Source organism: Penicillium verhagenii (genome assembly GCF_028828195.1).
Source record: "Penicillium verhagenii strain IBT 33310 chromosome Unknown utg000006l_segment0_segment0, whole genome shotgun sequence".
Lineage (NCBI taxonomy): Eukaryota > Fungi > Ascomycota > Eurotiomycetes > Eurotiales > Aspergillaceae > Penicillium > Penicillium verhagenii.
In genome coordinates, this window is record NW_026643170.1 from 2,413,956 (window position 1) to 2,431,007 (window position 17,052).

At 49.2% G+C, this 17,052-nt stretch overlaps 8 protein-coding genes across 8 annotated transcripts; 6 read left to right on the plus strand and 2 right to left on the minus strand.

The window, feature by feature from the left end:
- Nucleotides 1-1,589: 1,589 nt before the first annotated feature.
- hacA (transcription factor HAC1) lies at nucleotides 1,590-2,943 on the plus strand (the record flags this gene model as incomplete). The annotated part of the gene is made up of 2 exons (XM_057165674.1): nucleotides 1,590-1,801; nucleotides 1,893-2,943. The coding sequence occupies 2 exons, from the start codon at nucleotides 1,590-1,592 to the stop codon at nucleotides 2,941-2,943; spliced, it is 1,263 nt and encodes a 420-aa protein (XP_057021273.1).
- A 586-nt stretch (nucleotides 2,944-3,529) lies between these two features.
- N7466_006278 (putative SNF7 family protein Fti1/Did2) lies at nucleotides 3,530-4,280 on the plus strand (the record flags this gene model as incomplete). Its single annotated transcript, XM_057165675.1, has 2 exons — nucleotides 3,530-3,574; nucleotides 3,696-4,280. 2 exons carry the CDS (start codon nucleotides 3,530-3,532, stop codon nucleotides 4,278-4,280), a joined length of 630 nt encoding a protein of 209 aa, XP_057021274.1.
- A 1,080-nt stretch (nucleotides 4,281-5,360) lies between these two features.
- N7466_006279 (uncharacterized protein) lies at nucleotides 5,361-6,680 on the plus strand (the record flags this gene model as incomplete). Its single annotated transcript, XM_057165676.1, has 1 exon — nucleotides 5,361-6,680. One exon carries the CDS (start codon nucleotides 5,361-5,363, stop codon nucleotides 6,678-6,680), a length of 1,320 nt encoding a protein of 439 aa, XP_057021275.1.
- A 697-nt stretch (nucleotides 6,681-7,377) lies between these two features.
- Nucleotides 7,378-9,878, plus strand: N7466_006280 (uncharacterized protein; the record flags this gene model as incomplete). Its single annotated transcript, XM_057165677.1, has 7 exons — nucleotides 7,378-7,565; nucleotides 7,620-8,114; nucleotides 8,165-8,689; nucleotides 8,749-8,887; nucleotides 8,936-9,012; nucleotides 9,067-9,140; nucleotides 9,196-9,878. 7 exons carry the CDS (start codon nucleotides 7,378-7,380, stop codon nucleotides 9,876-9,878), a joined length of 2,181 nt encoding a protein of 726 aa, XP_057021276.1.
- A 497-nt stretch (nucleotides 9,879-10,375) lies between these two features.
- On the plus strand, nucleotides 10,376-10,681 carry N7466_006281 (uncharacterized protein; the record flags this gene model as incomplete). The annotated part of the gene is made up of 1 exon (XM_057165678.1): nucleotides 10,376-10,681. One exon carries the CDS (start codon nucleotides 10,376-10,378, stop codon nucleotides 10,679-10,681), a length of 306 nt encoding a protein of 101 aa, XP_057021277.1.
- A 461-nt stretch (nucleotides 10,682-11,142) lies between these two features.
- N7466_006282 (uncharacterized protein) lies at nucleotides 11,143-13,202 on the plus strand (the record flags this gene model as incomplete). The annotated part of the gene is made up of 11 exons (XM_057165679.1): nucleotides 11,143-11,264; nucleotides 11,364-11,519; nucleotides 11,590-11,764; nucleotides 11,820-11,913; nucleotides 11,973-12,058; nucleotides 12,109-12,239; nucleotides 12,304-12,430; nucleotides 12,478-12,574; nucleotides 12,630-12,899; nucleotides 12,951-13,035; nucleotides 13,085-13,202. The coding sequence occupies 11 exons, from the start codon at nucleotides 11,143-11,145 to the stop codon at nucleotides 13,200-13,202; spliced, it is 1,461 nt and encodes a 486-aa protein (XP_057021278.1).
- Nucleotides 13,203-13,339: 137 nt separating this feature from the next.
- N7466_006283 (uncharacterized protein) lies at nucleotides 13,340-14,656 on the minus strand (the record flags this gene model as incomplete). Its single annotated transcript, XM_057165680.1, has 2 exons — nucleotides 13,340-14,405; nucleotides 14,562-14,656. The coding sequence occupies 2 exons, from the start codon at nucleotides 14,654-14,656 to the stop codon at nucleotides 13,340-13,342; spliced, it is 1,161 nt and encodes a 386-aa protein (XP_057021279.1).
- A 624-nt stretch (nucleotides 14,657-15,280) lies between these two features.
- Nucleotides 15,281-16,900, minus strand: N7466_006284 (putative MFS transporter; the record flags this gene model as incomplete). The annotated part of the gene is made up of 4 exons (XM_057165681.1): nucleotides 15,281-15,670; nucleotides 15,737-15,878; nucleotides 15,946-16,422; nucleotides 16,500-16,900. 4 exons carry the CDS (start codon nucleotides 16,898-16,900, stop codon nucleotides 15,281-15,283), a joined length of 1,410 nt encoding a protein of 469 aa, XP_057021280.1.
- Between the last annotated feature and the right edge of the window lie 152 nt (nucleotides 16,901-17,052).

The following is a 17,052-nucleotide window of genomic DNA, read 5'->3' on the forward strand; positions in this document are numbered from 1 at the left end:
GTTTCACGCTAATCCGTACTTTTTATTAGCGTTGTTCGAGAACGTAGGAAATGAAATTTGCTGAAGAAATAGCGTTAAAAGTACTTTCGCGATACATAGGCACGCCATAGCGCACGTGCATGAGGGTGAGCGGACTCCGGTGGGGAGAGTTCACAATCTTTCCGAGAAGTGGGCTACTGATTGGAAACTCAGGGGAAAGACTCCCCTACAGAAGGTGATACATTGTACCTGAACTGTGGGGTTGATCGACTTTGCCACAGTCGATCAAGCTGATCATTGAAGGGGAGGGAAAGCACTGGATTTTATTGTACAATGCCAATTCAGTGCCATTTCAATGTAATGACTGATTTATGTATCACAGAGTACGGAGTACGGAGTATGATGAATCTGATGGGTGTATCCATTATGGTCCAGTTTCAGGTGTTCCATTGTTCAATGTTCCGAATCGTTCGATAAGTTTCTCGACCCCGCTAAGAAAGTACCAAGAGTTTACAACTTTTGCCGAGTCCCCCCCCCCCTTTTCACTGCATTCCAATCCTACTCACATGCACCAGGGGTTCAGGGGGAAGCGCTCGGAAGTTCTGGGATTGATTGCACTCGTACTCGTCTAATGTGGGACGGAGAATTACCAGGAAACTCCGACTAGGCCTCCTCGTTCCCGGGCCTTTTGGGGTCTTTTGCCCACACATTTCCACTTTTTCGAATTGTCTGGATGCACCCCTAGGGATCCACTTGATTGGCAAAGACACGAATGGCATGACGATATTCGCCGCACGTCGTAAGTAATCGCTGTGGGTGACAGCCTCGACGTACGATGATCATACAGGATGGGTCGTGTTACCAGCCTTTCCAGCCCCGAATCTGGGAACCTCTGCGTTGGCATTGAACATGATCCCACGCTATATGATTAGTATCAAAGGGGGGGCCTTGGGGGGCCTGTAATTTATTTTCTTTATTTCCTTCCTTTTTCTTGGTCATCAACGGGGACCAAGAAGGATCAATAGGGATGAATAGGGAGAGTAGGAGTACATGTATACCAATAGCCTAAAAGGAGTCAAGTGTAACAAGTTACTGTTAAATTGGCTATTCATAGAAAAGAGGGAAAAGTGGACTTGGAAACAAAGTGGGAATCCAGGGGCGCAGGGGTTGCATTACTTTGATTGGTGGATTGCCCAGATTACTGGTATTTGACGGGGATTTCACGTATCAGACATGTCACAGGCTGACGACGACATGATGGATAGTAGTAACTGAGGGGAGGAATGTACTGGTCCATGGTATTACCCCCGTATTCCTGTATTACCATCCCTTTTTTTGCCCTTGTTCTCCTTGTCCGACGGTAATTCCGGTAATTTCCCAGTGAAATGCAGGGCCACGCTGGCCTCTACTTAAATGTCCTGCTCCCACCCGCTTTCCCTCTCTTTTCCCAAGAACACCTGGCCTCTTGACGCTGACTCATTCAACCCTCCCGGATTCTGCTTCGGTGCCTATGATGACAACGTGGCCTTGAGTGTGTATACCATATGACCCTGACAGGGTCCTTTACCCACTCTTGATCCCCCATTATCATCACACGGCACCATTATACCATGAGCTACGATATGTCAGACAACACTATCAATCCGCTGGATTTGCCAGCATCTCCCTCGTCGGAGATGTTGACCGTCTCCCCCGCAGATACCTCATTAGATTCTCCAGAACCGGAAGATGATCTATTAGAGGATGGAGAGAAGAAGCCGACAAAGAAGAGAAAGTCCTGGGGCCAGGAACTTCCAGTCCCAAAGACCAACCTCCCTCCACGGTATGTACCCACATTAATATGAGATATATGAATTATATACATAAAAAAAGTGGAGATGATTTCAGAGGCTAATATACTTCCTCTCTCTCAGAAAACGTGCCAAGACAGACGATGAGAAAGAACAACGACGCATCGAACGAGTTCTCCGGAATCGCGCCGCAGCACAAACGTCGCGCGAGCGCAAGAGACTCGAGATGGAGAAGTTGGAGACCGAGAAGATCAACATGGAACAACAAAACCAGTTCCTACTTCAACGGTTAACACAGATGGAGGTGGAGAACAACCGCTTGTCACAACAAGTGGCTCAATTGTCCGCCGAAGTCCGTGGCTCTCGTAGCACCACCCCCAAGGCTGGCTCCCCAGTCCTTGAATCCCCCACACTCACACCGACCTTGTTCAAGCAAGAAAGGGAAGAGCTCAACATGGAGCGCATTCCTTTCCCTACCCCTTCCACCGAATACTCCCCCACCCTCAAGCCTTCCACTCTAGCTGAGGCCTCCGACGCGACACAACATCCTGCAGAGGTGTTGTGTGACCTGCAGTGTCCGTCGCTGGCCTCGAAGGAGCTGGAAGTGCGCTCCCTCTCTTCGACCTCTCCAATGTCGAACCTACAGCTGCAAATGACGCTGCAGCTCCTCTTTCTGACGATGACTTCCGTCGCCTATTCCACGGTGACTCACCCTCTGAGTCAAATCCTTCATTCCCTGAAGACGGGTTTGCCTTTGGCGTTCTCGACGGAGGAGATCTTTCAGCATTTCCCTTTGATTCTTTGGTTGATTTCGACCCCGAGTCTGTCGCCCTCGAAGGTGTCGACCCGACCGGTCTTTCGGATGAAACTTCTCACCAGACTACTGGCTTGCAGCCCAGCCTTGGCGCGTCCACTTCGCGATGCGACGGGCAGAGCATTGCAGCTAGCGGTTAGTGAGCAGTTTTCCCCGCAGATCAGGTTGGCCGACGCCCCGGAGGGTCGACCGAGATGGGAGTCGTTGTTGACCATGGTCTGGGCAATCGATCGTCTCAACCAGTCAGAACAACCCCGGCGGGCTATTATGAAATCCGGTCGGCGACGCAATTACGGAAAGAGAATCAATCAACGGAGTTCACGAGGAGTTCTTGGAGTTCAATCATTAGCAAGACGTTGATTTAAAGGAAAACAACGATCTTCTGCTTTAGGGAAAGGGGCAAACCATTTATGAGGGCGAGGGTCTGTTTTTTTGAATCCTTTTTCATTTGATGTTTATTACATCTTTTTTTTTTGTATACTAGTGCCTAACAGAACCCCCAAAGCCTGAAAATTGACTGGCTCTTTCATCTATGATACTTGTCTTCAAATGTTCACTTGTAGATTTTGTGTGTAGAAAAACACGCATTGAATATATGTAGTAAATGTTCGCTGTGTACGGAACAAGCGGCAATTTATCCTCGCTGCCTAAGAAGAGCCTACGTACCATGAATCTCGAACAATCAACTGGACTAGCGGGGGAATACTTGTAAAATAAGATGAAAATTTTCAATTCTTAAGCCGATTTGAGTCTGGTTTCGATGGTAGAATAGAAGCGACGCTAACAGCCACTTTGAATGCGGTCAGTGACGTTTGCCACGCGCCTAATTCTCCGCCCCTCCAACTCACTTGTCCAGTTTCTCCAGATCCCCAGCACAACCCCATCTCTCCTGTATTGAATTTATTCTTGCGTTTCTTGCAATCTCCAACCTCCACATCCAGACACCATGGTTCGCAAGGACCCCATCTTCGAAGCCCGCACAAATGTCAAGGTGAGTCTCTAGGCAGGACACCCCCGCATCACTCCGCCTCCCTCACGCATAGAGATCGCCCTGAACCACCACACTCCTAGTACTACAGTAAACATAGTCTAACAACAAATAACTACAACAGCTCCACTCCAACCGCCTAAAGAAAGAGGCGGTCCGCGCCGAAGCAACGTACAAATCAGAGAAAGCCAAAGCGGACAAAGCGATGAAGAACCGCGAATTCCAAATCGCGCGCATCCACGCCGGCTCGGCCGTGCGTGAAAAACGACGCCAAGTGACGCTGAAATCCGAGGCCGCACGGGCCGACGTGATCATCAACGAACTCAAGGCGGCGCAGAGCACGCGGGATACATCACGGACGCTGGCGATGGCGTCGCGGGGCCTGGACGCGGCGTCGAAGAGCGTGAACCTGGAGCATTTGGTGGCGCATGCGAACAATTTCCTGGCGCGGTCGGAGGACTTTAAGATTGCGAGTAGTGCGATTGAGGATGTGGCGCAGGGGGTGTCGATGCAGGAGTATGGGGCTGAGGGGGAGTCGGAGGTGGATCGGATGATGGAGCAGTTGGCGGATGATGCGGGTGTTGATATGCGGCGGGCGTTGGATGCGGATAAGGCGCCGGAGGCGGAGGTTAAGGAGCAGCAGCAACAGCCTGCTGAGGTTGAGGATGGATTGGAATCGAGATTGCGGGCTTTGCGGGCTTTGACTTGATGTTTCTCTTTCTTTTCTTATTCTTTTTTTTTTTTTCTATACATGGTTTTATATACCCTGCTCCCTCTCTGCCGTCATCCTCTGTGTCGCTCTTTCGTTCGCTCTCGTTCTCTCCCTTCCAAATACTGGACTTGTTTCTTGTTTAGTTTGCGTGCATCTGTTTTCTACGCATGTTTGGGATAGAAGCCTACATTGTGAAAGTGGCGTTTTTCTCTCTCTCTCTCTCTCTCTCTCGCTGTAATTCTTATTACGAAATTATGGACTTTTGCCTCTCTGGTTTGTTTTTAGAAGTACATATATGCATATACTAAATGTCCTCGTTCTAATGCAACCTATTCCGTACATAAGATCTCGAGTCCCGTGATTGGTGGAGATGCATCGGCTACAAACACCACAGAGAGGAGGCTCTGCCAAGAGGGTCCAAGGGTCTTTGGCACATGCAGCGACTTTGCTATTCTTTTCTTTTCTCTTTTCTCTTTTCTTTTTTCTTCTTCTTTTCTATTCGATTGCAAGCAAAGATTAACCTAAGTAAAGGAACAAAAACACAGCAAATATCTTATCTTTACTGCATCCTTTGGTTTTTATCTCTTGATTTTATTTTCTAAACGAAGTTTTTTTTTTCATATTCGATTCGGGCGTCAGGGCCGAGACTAGAGGAAAAACCAAGAAGAAAAAGCCCAAATTAGACCCTAAACTAGACCTAACTGGATCTAGAGCCAAACTACATTAGACACTAACGCTTCAACTCCCAAGACCCTGATTTCCACTTCGCCCAATTTCCCTTATACGAACCAATCGCGTCTTCTTTCCAACGCCTCATGACCTATCTTTTCTATCTTTTCTCGCAGGCGAACATGCATCCTAACCCCAAATTAGTATAACGTAGAATGAGGCTTTGTTCGCCCCCAAATGTAGAATCCCTTTAGCTCTTTAGCGCCATCTTATGCTCCTCATAAGCCCATGGGCGCCTGCAGGGTCTTCGGCTTTTTCTTTTCTCTTTTTTTCTGCAGGGGAGAAAGGGCTTTTTTTTTCGTGACCCATCTGATCTATATAATTTTATAAGGACCATTCCATACCAGAATGGCGCCTTCACGCTCGTTCTCTTATTTTCTGTCGCTCGTTTTGACTCTCAACTTTCTTCCATTCGTTCTTGCAAGCCCGTGGATCGTCACCGAAGACTATGAACAGGTTATAGTAACCGAATATGCCTATGGCGATTACTATGAAACCGAAACCCCCACTTTGACTACCTCGATCGAAGAAATCAACCCGACGGTGACTCCGCTGCCCGAGGCTCTCTCAACAATCACCTCCATTGACGACTACTCGTCTCTTACCATCATCCAAAAATTATACCCCACCAGCGTGGGCACACCGGCTCCTTACTATTACGATTACTATGACGATGACGACCATATCACCGTCTACGTGGTGAACATCACCTACTCCGCCGCCACAGCATGCTCAACGCAATGGACCTCCACGACCCCAGTAACCGTGAACCCACCCTACGCCATCGAGAACCTGCTCCCCACAACCGCCATGTCGACATCCCTCTACGTCGACAACTCAGAGCCCTTCAGCCCAACAACCTACACATACGACTACGTCTGGATCGAACCAACCCAGATCCCATCCTCATCCATGAGCTACCTCAGCTCACTCTACGCCCCAAGCACAATGTACGACTCCAGCTGCTACTCCTACGGCAGCTCCAGCTCTAGCTCCAGCTCCAGCTCCGACTGCGAATACTGCGACGAAGACGACTACGACGGAAGCTGGTTCTTCGACTCCTACTGGATGGGAATCTCACCGTTCGCCCTAACCATGATCCTCCTCTTCGGCTGGATCGGCATCTTCCTAATCGCCGGTCTAGTCGAAGCCTGGGTCCGTTTCCGCCGCCTGATGCTAGGCTGGCAGACTCGCCGCGGCCTCCCCCTCTGCTGGGCCTTCATGCTCCTCCCCCTCTCGCTGCTCCTGATCATCGGGTTCCGGAAGGGCTACCGAGCCCGCAGCGAGACGGACGCGGTCGCACTCCGCGAGCAATGGGATGGATTGGGCTTCTGGAAGAAGCTGAAGCTCTTCTTTGTCTGGGGATTCCGCTTCAAGTACCCGCCCATGCTGGGTGAGGCGCCGCCCCGTGTGAAGCCTAGCAAGCAGCCTGGTGCTACGACCAAGCAGCCTCAGACATCGTTGTTGAACACGGAGCAGCCTATGGCGACTGGCGCTGTTGCTGCTTCTGGTGACCAGAGGGGGTTGTCTGCAGATGCTGCGGATCCGGAGATGGGCGAGGTTGAGAATCACTCGGGCCGGTCGTCGGGTCAGGGTGAGCACCCTCCCGCTGAGGCTTCGGGTGCATTGGATGGACATCGTGGCGGGGAGACTGGCCGCGCTGAGTAGATGTAATGATTGTTCATGTATAGATTGAACTCTTCAAATGTTGTTTTTTAATAATGGGACGTGGGAAAAAGTACAATACTGGACTCTAATGGAAGGAGTCGATATTTGGTATATGTGATGGCCATCTTGATCTTGATACGTTCGTTTGTTCAAGGCTTAGCTGCCTCTCCGCCAGATTGGATACAATTAATATAATAATTTCTTGCCCCCTGTTGAATGCCTTCCAAATTTTCTGATTTGATGTTGCCCAAGTAGCTACTCCTGGTACAATATTTACAAGGATAGATAGATGAGATGACCTTGGATTTAACGGCTTGAGTTTGATTGTTAAAGCAGACAGAAAGAGACTCGGAGATGGCCACAAGTCTTTCCAAAAAGTGCAAGGAAGAAAAAAAGCTCACAACTTCAATCAAGCAAGTCAAAGAAAGCCTTTTCTTTGGTCAAATAAGAATGGGGACCAAAAAAAAAAAAAAACAAAAAGAAGAACCGAACGCGGGGGTCGAACCCGCAACCTTAAGATTAAGAGTCTTACGCTCTACCGATTGAGCTAGCCCGGCTTATGAAAAGAGGAGCCAACTGTGGCTACATAAGGCAAACCAGAATATTCCTACTCGTATCACCCGAATACCCGAAGCCCAGAGCACCGCAGCCACGCGTATACAACCACATACTCCCGCCACCTGGAGGCAAAACACCCATGGAGGCCGAGTCGGTGGGATCCACTCCTGGCCAACATGTAAAGCAGCCCGCATGCTTGAACTGCCGTCGCAGTAAGATCCGCTGTAACCGACCCGAGGGCCAGGATCGCTGCGAGAAATGCAGACAAACCGATCTCGACTGCATCGTGCCAAGTCATCATCTCGGTCGTCAAAAGGGCGTAAAGAAGTAAGTTAAATACCCAAATACCAGAATCCGACCATACTGATCATCTCTTTACAGTAAGCGCAAGGGGTTGGAGAAAGCTATCCACCAGATTGAACAGGCCATAAAGAGGCCCAAGCTTGATGCGCCTGGCCCCGATGACGCGCACAAAGCTATATCGGACCTACAGGATCTTCTGAGTCGGGTCCAGCGCCAACTGACGAGCGAGTCAGATAGTTTCGCAGAAACACCGGAGCGCTCGCAGAACCTGCGGTCTCCGCACCGCACTGATGTAGATGAGAGCTTGGCTCTTGACGATGCAGAAAATCCACTGCAGCTGCTTGCGAGGGCGTCAGATCTACAGCTCTCGCCTACAGTGCTACGCCAGGAACTGAAGTCATTGCAACCGCCGCTAATAGCACAGTCGGCTTCATTACAACATGCTAGCTCGGCAAACTTCGGAGCGAAATCGTTCTTCGTCCCTGCGCGGGCGAACCTGGACATTGGACCTGAGCTAGATCCCGTTGATTTGGGGCTAGTCACATTTGACGAGTCGGAGTCTTTATTCTCTTTGTATGTTCATTTGGCAAGTCGAAGTTTTCGAATATATCTAACGTTACCAGCTTTTACCAACATCTTGCCCATACCCGATGGGGACTGGATCCCCAGGTACATACTGCAGTATTTGTGCGGTCTCAATCAGCCTTTTTGTTCACTTCCATATTGGCAGCCGCCGCGCTGTTTCTACCATCTGCCACAGCTTTATCAAAGCGGCTAGGGAGACACTGCAAATGGCTCGCCAAGCACGTCATGGCCGAGCGGCATAGATCGGTAGAGATCGTTCTAGCGTTCATGGTAAATGTGCCTTGGATGGCACCTGGGGAACGACTGGGTGATGATGATACGTGCTCATATATTGCGATGGCGCTTACCGTAGCGCTGGACCTATCACTGAACAAGATCGTCACCCCGTCCTCTAGCTTTGATCGAGACCTCTTGAGTCGACTCGCGAGAGCTGACTGCATTGATGCGAAGAGAGCGTTGCATATGGATGGATTTGATGACGTTGATCCTGACTCTGAATGGGGACTTCGACTACTTCGAAGGCGGGAGAGAACATGGATAGCATTGTTTGTCGTTGAACGAGGGTAAGGACTATTATTATTATTACCCTTCCATCTACCCGCATGGTCTAATCTTGTCGCAGTGTTTGTCTTGCCCGTGGTCGAAGCTACACAGTGCCTCCGACAGCACTCCTTGAAAATTGCGATACATGGCATCGTTCAGCTATTGCAGACCGACGAGATGGGCCCATGAACTCCATGGCAGTCTTGCGCAGAGATCTTGTATGTTCAGATGGGGAAAACTCAAGCACAAATGCTAATAATATGTAGGATGACTTATTTAGAAAAGTCAAGTCGAGCTGTGATGTATATCGAATGGTCGATACCGGATCTGAGGCTGCCCAATCGTAAGTCCCCAGTTCCCAAATGATACATACCATGTTACTAACATCAAGAACAAGAATTAAAATTACCATAGAGAATTTTTACGACAAGTGGTATAAGACCTGGGCAGTGGCGATTAGCGAAGGCGGAAGTAAGCACAAATATCCGATGCCGAAAATAGGGTCCCCCAAGCTCACAAACAGCAGCACGCTCCCTCCCACCATATGTTGAGATTCTAGTTACCCACACTCAGCTTTCCACATACGGAGGCGTCATCAATCATCCGACCGCGCCCCTCGAAGTCAAGCGGTTCTTCCGTGCAGCCGGTCTCTCAGCTGCCCTGAACGTTCTCCGAGCCGCCATTCAAGGCGAATCTCGACTCAAATCCATGCCCAACAACACCGTCATCATGATCTCCTTTGCCGCATGCTCTGCTCTAAGTCTCAGCGTTACGCCTGGCGACAGCCAATCCAGCCTAGCGCCTAGCGTGCGGACTCTCATTGAAGAAACGGCCGGTGTTCTGGAGCGAATCGGAGCCACGCCCAGCCATCGAAACGGCGCTTCTGTGTTGTACGGGCGCTTCTTGCGCGAGCTCATCCGACGCGGACCCAACATTTCTCAGGTACCATCGAGGCACGCAGATCATCAAGATCCTATGCTTCCGCCTCCGCTAGATCAAGGTCCTGCTCCTTTGCATATCCCCCAGCCTGCGCTACCAGGGGATCTGTGGAGTGAGCCGATGCAATTTTCAGCCATGTCAGACGATCAGATCATCGACGCGGTCAATCGGGCGGGCAGTGCTTTTGGGGCATCGATCCCTGACGTGCCTGTGGATGATATGTTGTGCTGGGATTGGCTTGATTTCGCGAATACCGATTTTGGATTATAGTTGATGCCGTTGTTTTCTAGTATATTTGAGTTCTCGTCTACTTTGTACATACATAATTTACGCATGCCCGATTAAACCCGATTCCTAACACTTAATTTTAAGATCAATGCAAATCACCCAACGAAGAGGATTTCATGTTGCCCAAGGCCCCAAGTGGATTGACCCTAAAAGAGTGGAGTAGACCTCACAGCCTTACAATAACGTCATGGTGGACCCTGACTTTAGGATGTTGAGACTGGCATCCTATTCAATGTTCAAAGAGATTCGCAACCCAAGCCAGTACTTATTTATAGCTCCCTCCACCGTGGACCCTCAAGTAATAGTACTTCAATGTTGGTACATACTCGATTCTTGTAGTCCCTCAGGCACATGTAAGTACTATCCACACCACCCGCTCCTTACTTTACTAACTCTGCGACCGACAGAAAATTCCAATCTAAGCGACCACAAAACCAATCAAACCCAGGCAGTGCATCCGGTATCACGAGAATCCAAAAATGGGCATCGACTCAACCATGCTAGCCCCCGGCCCAGCCGGTACTTCCATGATTGGGGAAAGCAGCATCGACGCCGCGGCCCGCCGAGCCCACGCACGCAAGCAACAAGAGGCCGAAAAAGAAAAGAGCTTCAAGGCAGAAGGAGGCGAGGATGCAGAGCCCGAGAAAACATCGACAGGTGCGACTGGAGGGACTAAAGATGCCGAGATTGAGACCGGGGCTGGTGACAATACCGGCGTTAGCAGGCAACACGAGAGCGGGATACGAAAGACGTGGGAACGAGTGCGAGGGAAGTTAGGACGATGATTCTTTTGGCTGTGAGTAAATGACAGGACGTGATTATTCATCATGGCGAGGAATGCTTGTTCTCATGTGCAGATATGATAGGTGCACTTCAATCTAATGCAGGAATGTCGGCTTATTCTTCATGCAGTGTTCGTGTTGAGCTTTTACAAGGGTAGGGGAATGTGCATCGGAGATCAGAAATAGAGACCGAGATGGCTTGTAAACAAAACCAAGCAAGACAAGCAAGACAAGCAAAACACAAGCAAAAGCCAAGTTTCCCCGTATCTTCACATAACAATCCGGGGGAAAAAGCGGGGGAGACCCTGAAGCTCGGACCCCAGATGTGGTCTCCGAGTCTCCGGTCATCATTTCCGCTTCTTTACTTTTCTCCCTTGCATCGATCGACATTCTAACAATCCTGCATATACCCCCGTTCAATCCATTGAGAAGAAGAACAAGAAATTGGCATCATATACACCATCATGGACCCAAAACCTGGGATCATGGAGCTGGAGGACCCGAAGCAGGGCGTGCTGAATCGATTCGGCGACCATGCGCACCAGGAAAAGCTGACCCGTCGGTTGCTGTTGAAGCTGGACTTTCGGTAAATATGTCCCCCCTCCTGAATTTCCCATCTCAACGCTATGATATAGCTATATGTACATCGTCACGAGATTCAAAGCTAACGCGATTGTCTACATAGAATCCTTCCCATGCTCTCGCTGCTTTTCCTTTGCTCGTTCCTCGATCGCACGAATGTCGGAAATGCAAAGATTCTTGGCTTGGAGAAAGACATTGGCATTACAGATCATCAATACGACATTGGATTGACCGTCTTTTATCTTTTCTATGTCTGCAGGTGAGATACAATGCCGCAGTCCATCACGAGCGATACCCTGACACGGATGGGCTGATTATCTTGATCCTAGTGAACTGCCGAGTAATCTTGTCATCAAGAAAGTGTCCCCGAAGATATGGCTACCACTCCTGACCATTGTGTGGGGGATCATCACAATGTGTTTGGGTTTCGTGCAGAACTATGGTGGATTCGTGGCGGTACGCGCCCTGTTGGGTGTTGCGGAAGGTGGATTGTTGCCGGGAATGGTGAGTATGATTGTTACAACGGTGAAAGAGCTTTGGCCTAATACTTGACTTGCAGGTGTTGTATTTGTCTTCATTCTACAGGCGCACGGACCTGGCCCTACGGATTGGTCTGTTCTATACCGCTGCCTCACTGTCGGGTGCTTTTGGAGGTGAGTAATGTAACCCAGGGAGCAAAAGAATAAGCGGTTGACTGAGTACTTTCCCCTAGGTCTCCTTGCCCGCGGACTCGCAGAGATTGCTACGCGAGGAGGGTTGGAAGGATGGAGGTGGATTTTCATTATCGAGGGCCTCTTGGTAAGTAAATAAAAACCCATAGTTGCATAACAAATCTCCTAACAAAACAGACATTTGTATGCGGCGTAATCAGTTATTTCGTTCTTCCAAACTCCCTGGAATCGGCATCCTTCTTGACGACCGAAGAACGGGAGTTTGGACACGAAAGGCTGATGTTGGATCATCCTGCGAATGTGGATGGGTATGTACTCGATATACTTGAAAGTTGGAAGGAATGAGAATTGCACTAATACAAATGATCACAGTCTGGCTGCCGAGGAACAATCATTCATGTGGTCTGAAGTGCGACGAGGAATTCTGTGTGTGCAACTGTGGCTGTCTGCCTCTGCATATTTCGCCATACTCTCTGGACTTTACTCCTTCGGTTTATTCGTAAGTTCAATTCCGTCCAAAGCAAGTTGAAATTACTGATTTCTCAGTTGCCAACAATCATCGAAAATCTCGGCATCGCCAAAAATGCCAATGACGTCCAGCTGTGGTCTGTCATTCCCTACGCAGTGGCAACAGTTGTTACAGGTAAGTGAACGTTTCGCAACCAAAAAAAACCCAAATCGCATGCTAACGAATTCAGTAATCGTGGCTTTTGTATCGGATCGTCTACACCTTCGAGGTGTGATTATGCTGTTCACTCTGCCTATCGCCATTATTGGCTATGCTGTCATTGCCAACGTTGACTCTCCACATATCCAATATGGCATGACATTCCTTATGGCGACAGGCCAATATGCTAGTGTCCCATGTATATTGGTGTGGATGTCAAACAACTCGGCAGGTCACTATAAAAGAGCAACCACGTCAGCTATGCAGCTAGCGATTGCAAACTGTGGAGGGTTTGTTGCAAGTGAGTGTCCAAGGCCATATCTCAAAGTCCATCTACTAACATCTAGCGCAGCTTTCAACTATCCCTCCAAGGATGGACCACAGTTCCACCGAGGACACACAATCATCCTTGGTTTACTCGTGTTTGCCTGGTTCATGTGAGTTGACAAGTGCCACTTATGCTTGAAAAGATTTTAACATTTCCAGGATTCTGTTCAATGTCCTCTACTGTGCCAAAGTTAACCGTGATAAGCGGAATGGCAAGTATGACCAATACACAGGGTACAACGACGACCGCAACCCCGAATTCAAGATGGTCTTGTAATTCTTGAAATATAATGAATCTATGGATATACATACTGAACATAATGCTCTGAGCCATTGAAGATAAAGAACAATAATATAATGTTGTAACATTTGAATATTGATTCTGCAAAGTACTACATGAAATCATCAATCAACTCAAGTTGAACGCAACCAGCCTGGAGAGCTCCAGTCTTCCATCGTCACCGCATACACATCATCCACGCTAAGAACATCCACACCTTCACGCACCAAAGCCCGCCAAACATAGTTCCTCAACCCAATAGGCCGACTCGGCGTACCCCAGTATCTAACTTTCAAGCCTCGCGCATGAGCCGCACTAACCTGACTCTGCAACCTCGCCAGCTGATCCTGCGTCATCCTATTAAGCGGAAGAGGCCCGATGGCCCTCCGAAAGTCGACAGAAGCATAATAACTGTTCTCACTATTGTAAACAAACTCATCCGACCCACCCTGAGCGAAATCAGATCCCTCAACACCGGCACCAAATTCAGAAAAATAAGTAACTTTATCCAATGGCGCATCATAGAAGATATCTCGATGATTCTCATTCTCCAGAATCCGGTGAAACGGCGCCTCGCCCGTAGCAACGATGGTAACAGGCCGAACAATCCTCTCGGAGCCATTAAAGAAGCTCAAGAACCCCGCTTCGCGCAGCGGTTTCAAATCCTGCATGAGTGCGTCCCAAATCCTCTCAGGATCGTCCTTAAAGTCGACGAGAATAGTCAAGGTCTGAGCGGGATCATTGCCGAACAAGCCGACAAGCTCATCTTCTCGTCTTCGTCTCGTTCTTCTTCCCTGTACAGACGCAGATCCCGGCGCAGAAGGAGATGCGTTAGATGTAGACGGGAGCGGGTTATTCTTCTCCAGAATCTGCAGCAATGGGTCTAGATAGAGACTTCGAAACGTATGTCCCTCCAGCAGTGTCGAGGACGTATGGCCGACACGAAGATCAGGGCCGTCCAGCCAGACATCCGCCTCCACGCTCGAACAGCCCGCCATCAGGGCGGAGAGCAGAGGGACGCGGTGCCAGTAGTCGTTATGTGAGTGGCAGGGTACATGGTTGATACCTTGTGTGAACCAGCTTGAGAAGTGGGAAGGTGGATGGCCGGCGACAAGGCCCATTCCCATGGCTATGTCGCGAGTCTCTGCAATGCAGGAGAGGACTCTGTCCCATGTTAAGGAGACAAGCGCCGTGATTGTGCTGTGTATTCAAGTTAGTTTTCGAATTGTGAAGGGGAGGTATGTATTAATTATTCCAATATTTGAGATTCCAAGAGAGAGTAGAAAGAAATAGGGACCAGAAGAGACGAAGAAAAACAAGACAACCCACATAATCCCAATCAGCATACAGAATGACCTCCGCACCCTGCGGCACGTTCTGGGCCGTTTGTAAGAAGCATCAGACGAGGAATTCAGCTTTATCAGGGGCAAAGATTCAATATCGGACTTCATTTTCATGATTGAAGGCTTGTTGGTTTGGAAAACATCTGAGTTGGGGTATTTGGGTAAAGGGAGTAGGTCTTCATGGTGTTCGGGGATGGAAGGAAGCGGAACCAATGTTGAGTATAGATGCATGACGACGACAACATGCAAACGCCACAAGACACATGCAAAGCTTGATCAACATAGACTTTGGGCTGATCTGGCGATCTTTAATATATTAATATATTTGATTTGCTCTAATGGCTGCCTAACTGAACTAGCGAAGAAAAAAAGCCCCAAAAAAGCGTCTGCCTAGTAAACGCGTCTAGCAATTGAGGATCTTTTACTAGTAGCACTGGATTAGGATCTTACCCCCGAGTCTCCGCTTCACGATGACGCGGATCCTCGGAGAAAATCTCCAGTCCAGGTTGAGTTATTGCGTTTATTCATCTTGTCAGTTCTTATTTTCTATAAGAGGTCTATCGGATCAATTGAGGCTCAGTCTGATCAATGCAAAATACCAAAGGCAACACTGGCAACCCCCCCCCCCTTTTCCCAAAAAAAACCAATCTTTTGAAATGGATACATGAGATCAACACTTTACAGACCTCCGCACAGTCTCTAAAAAACGCAAAGTGACCAGCAAAGGCCAACCTACGACTCCTCCTCATCATTCTCCCGTGCAGCCTGCTTGCGCTGCTCGGCCTCCTTACCAGCAAAGGTAAACAGCATACCGAGATCATACACAACCTTCAAGCAACCGGCTAGAATGAACGATACGCCGAACATGTTATTACGAGCCAAGATACCCGTGATGAGAGGTCCAAGACTCTGGGCAGTGGTTTTGACCACGTTGACGGCGCCCATGATAGCAGTCCGCTTATCAGACGGCAAGACCGCAGCGAGGAAGGCACTTCGAGGAGCGACATCCATGTTCTGGGAGCAGGCTCGCAAAACCAAGAAAGTGAGTGCCAGTGGGAGGTTGTTAGGGACAGAAATAAGGGCGAGACAGATGGTCGATGGGAGGTGAGTGAAGACCATTGTCTAGGGATTAGTTAGCATTGCACATACACAGGCATACGGATTCACGAAAACCGAAAGAAGTCATACCTTGACGTTGCCGATGCGCTTGGCGATTGAAGACGCGACGAGCATGGAGGCTGCGGCGATGCTGCTAGTAACGAAGAAGATGGTGCCCAGCTCGCCTTCGGGCAGGTTGAACTTTCGGTGGAAGAAGTAAGTCATCCATGACCTATAGAGATGGAGTTAGTGAATTGTACGAATCAAGCAAAGAGCGAAAAAGAGAAAAAAAAACTTACAAAGATGCCAGTCCAGATGCGAACGAGTCCAGACCAAACAGAATGAACAGTCTCAGAACCAACGACCACAGATCGCCGTCGATCGTGGACCAAAGCGAGCCCTTCTTAGGAGCCTCCTGCTCCACAGGGCTAGAACCAGCCAAGAGGGGCTGGGTCTCGCCATTCTGCTCTTGCGCCTCGGCTTGCACTTCCTCGACGGTCGCCTCGACCTTCCTCGTCAGACCCAGAGTCAAGATCAACTTGACCACACCGACAGCGGCATAGACGAAGAAGATAATGCGGCAAGAAGGGATAAACTCCCAGCCATGCAACGTCTGGAGCGAAGTAATAATCCAACCACAGACCAGCTGACCGAGCGCAGTACCAGCGGTACCGACCAGGGAATACCAGGCGAAAACGTCGCTAAGCTGTTTCTTGGGGGTGAGATGAGCCAAGGTCGACTCCTCGACAGCACGGAAGGGGCCGATCTCATTTCCACTGGAAATACAGTCAGCATTGTGCATGATAGAACAAACCAATAGATAGCAACAATGCAAGCCAAAATCTAAACATACCTGGGACTGATCACACCAAACACAGCAGCAGCCAACAGAATCCAATAATTACCAAACAGGGCAAAAATAACACCACTACCAGCCATCAAGATCGAGCCGAGCGATAACACGGCCTTGCGACCCAGGGCATCGGCGAACAGAGTCAAAAAGAAACTAATAACGACATCTCCGACCAAGGTCAATGTCATGAAAAGACCGATGCGATCATCGGAGATGCCGATGGCGGATAGATAGGATGCGAGGATTAGAGTCGAGCCGCCGTACGCGAATAAGCGTACGAAACGCTGGGCGCAGAGGAACTTGACATCTCGTGGCGAATGCCACATGGTGACCAGACCCAATTCATTGAGGGTGTTGGTAACGACGCGACCAGCGCGTGATTGAGTTGGTTCCCCTGCCATTGTGAGGTAGTTGGGGAGAAAAGAATCAGATAAACAATCATTCAAGAAGAAAAGGCCGTGAAATCCGGGATCTCGGGGATTCCTGTTTCGGCATTAGTCCTTATAGTGGAGACCGAGAATTCTAGGCAGCGACAACGTTATCAAGGCTTCTT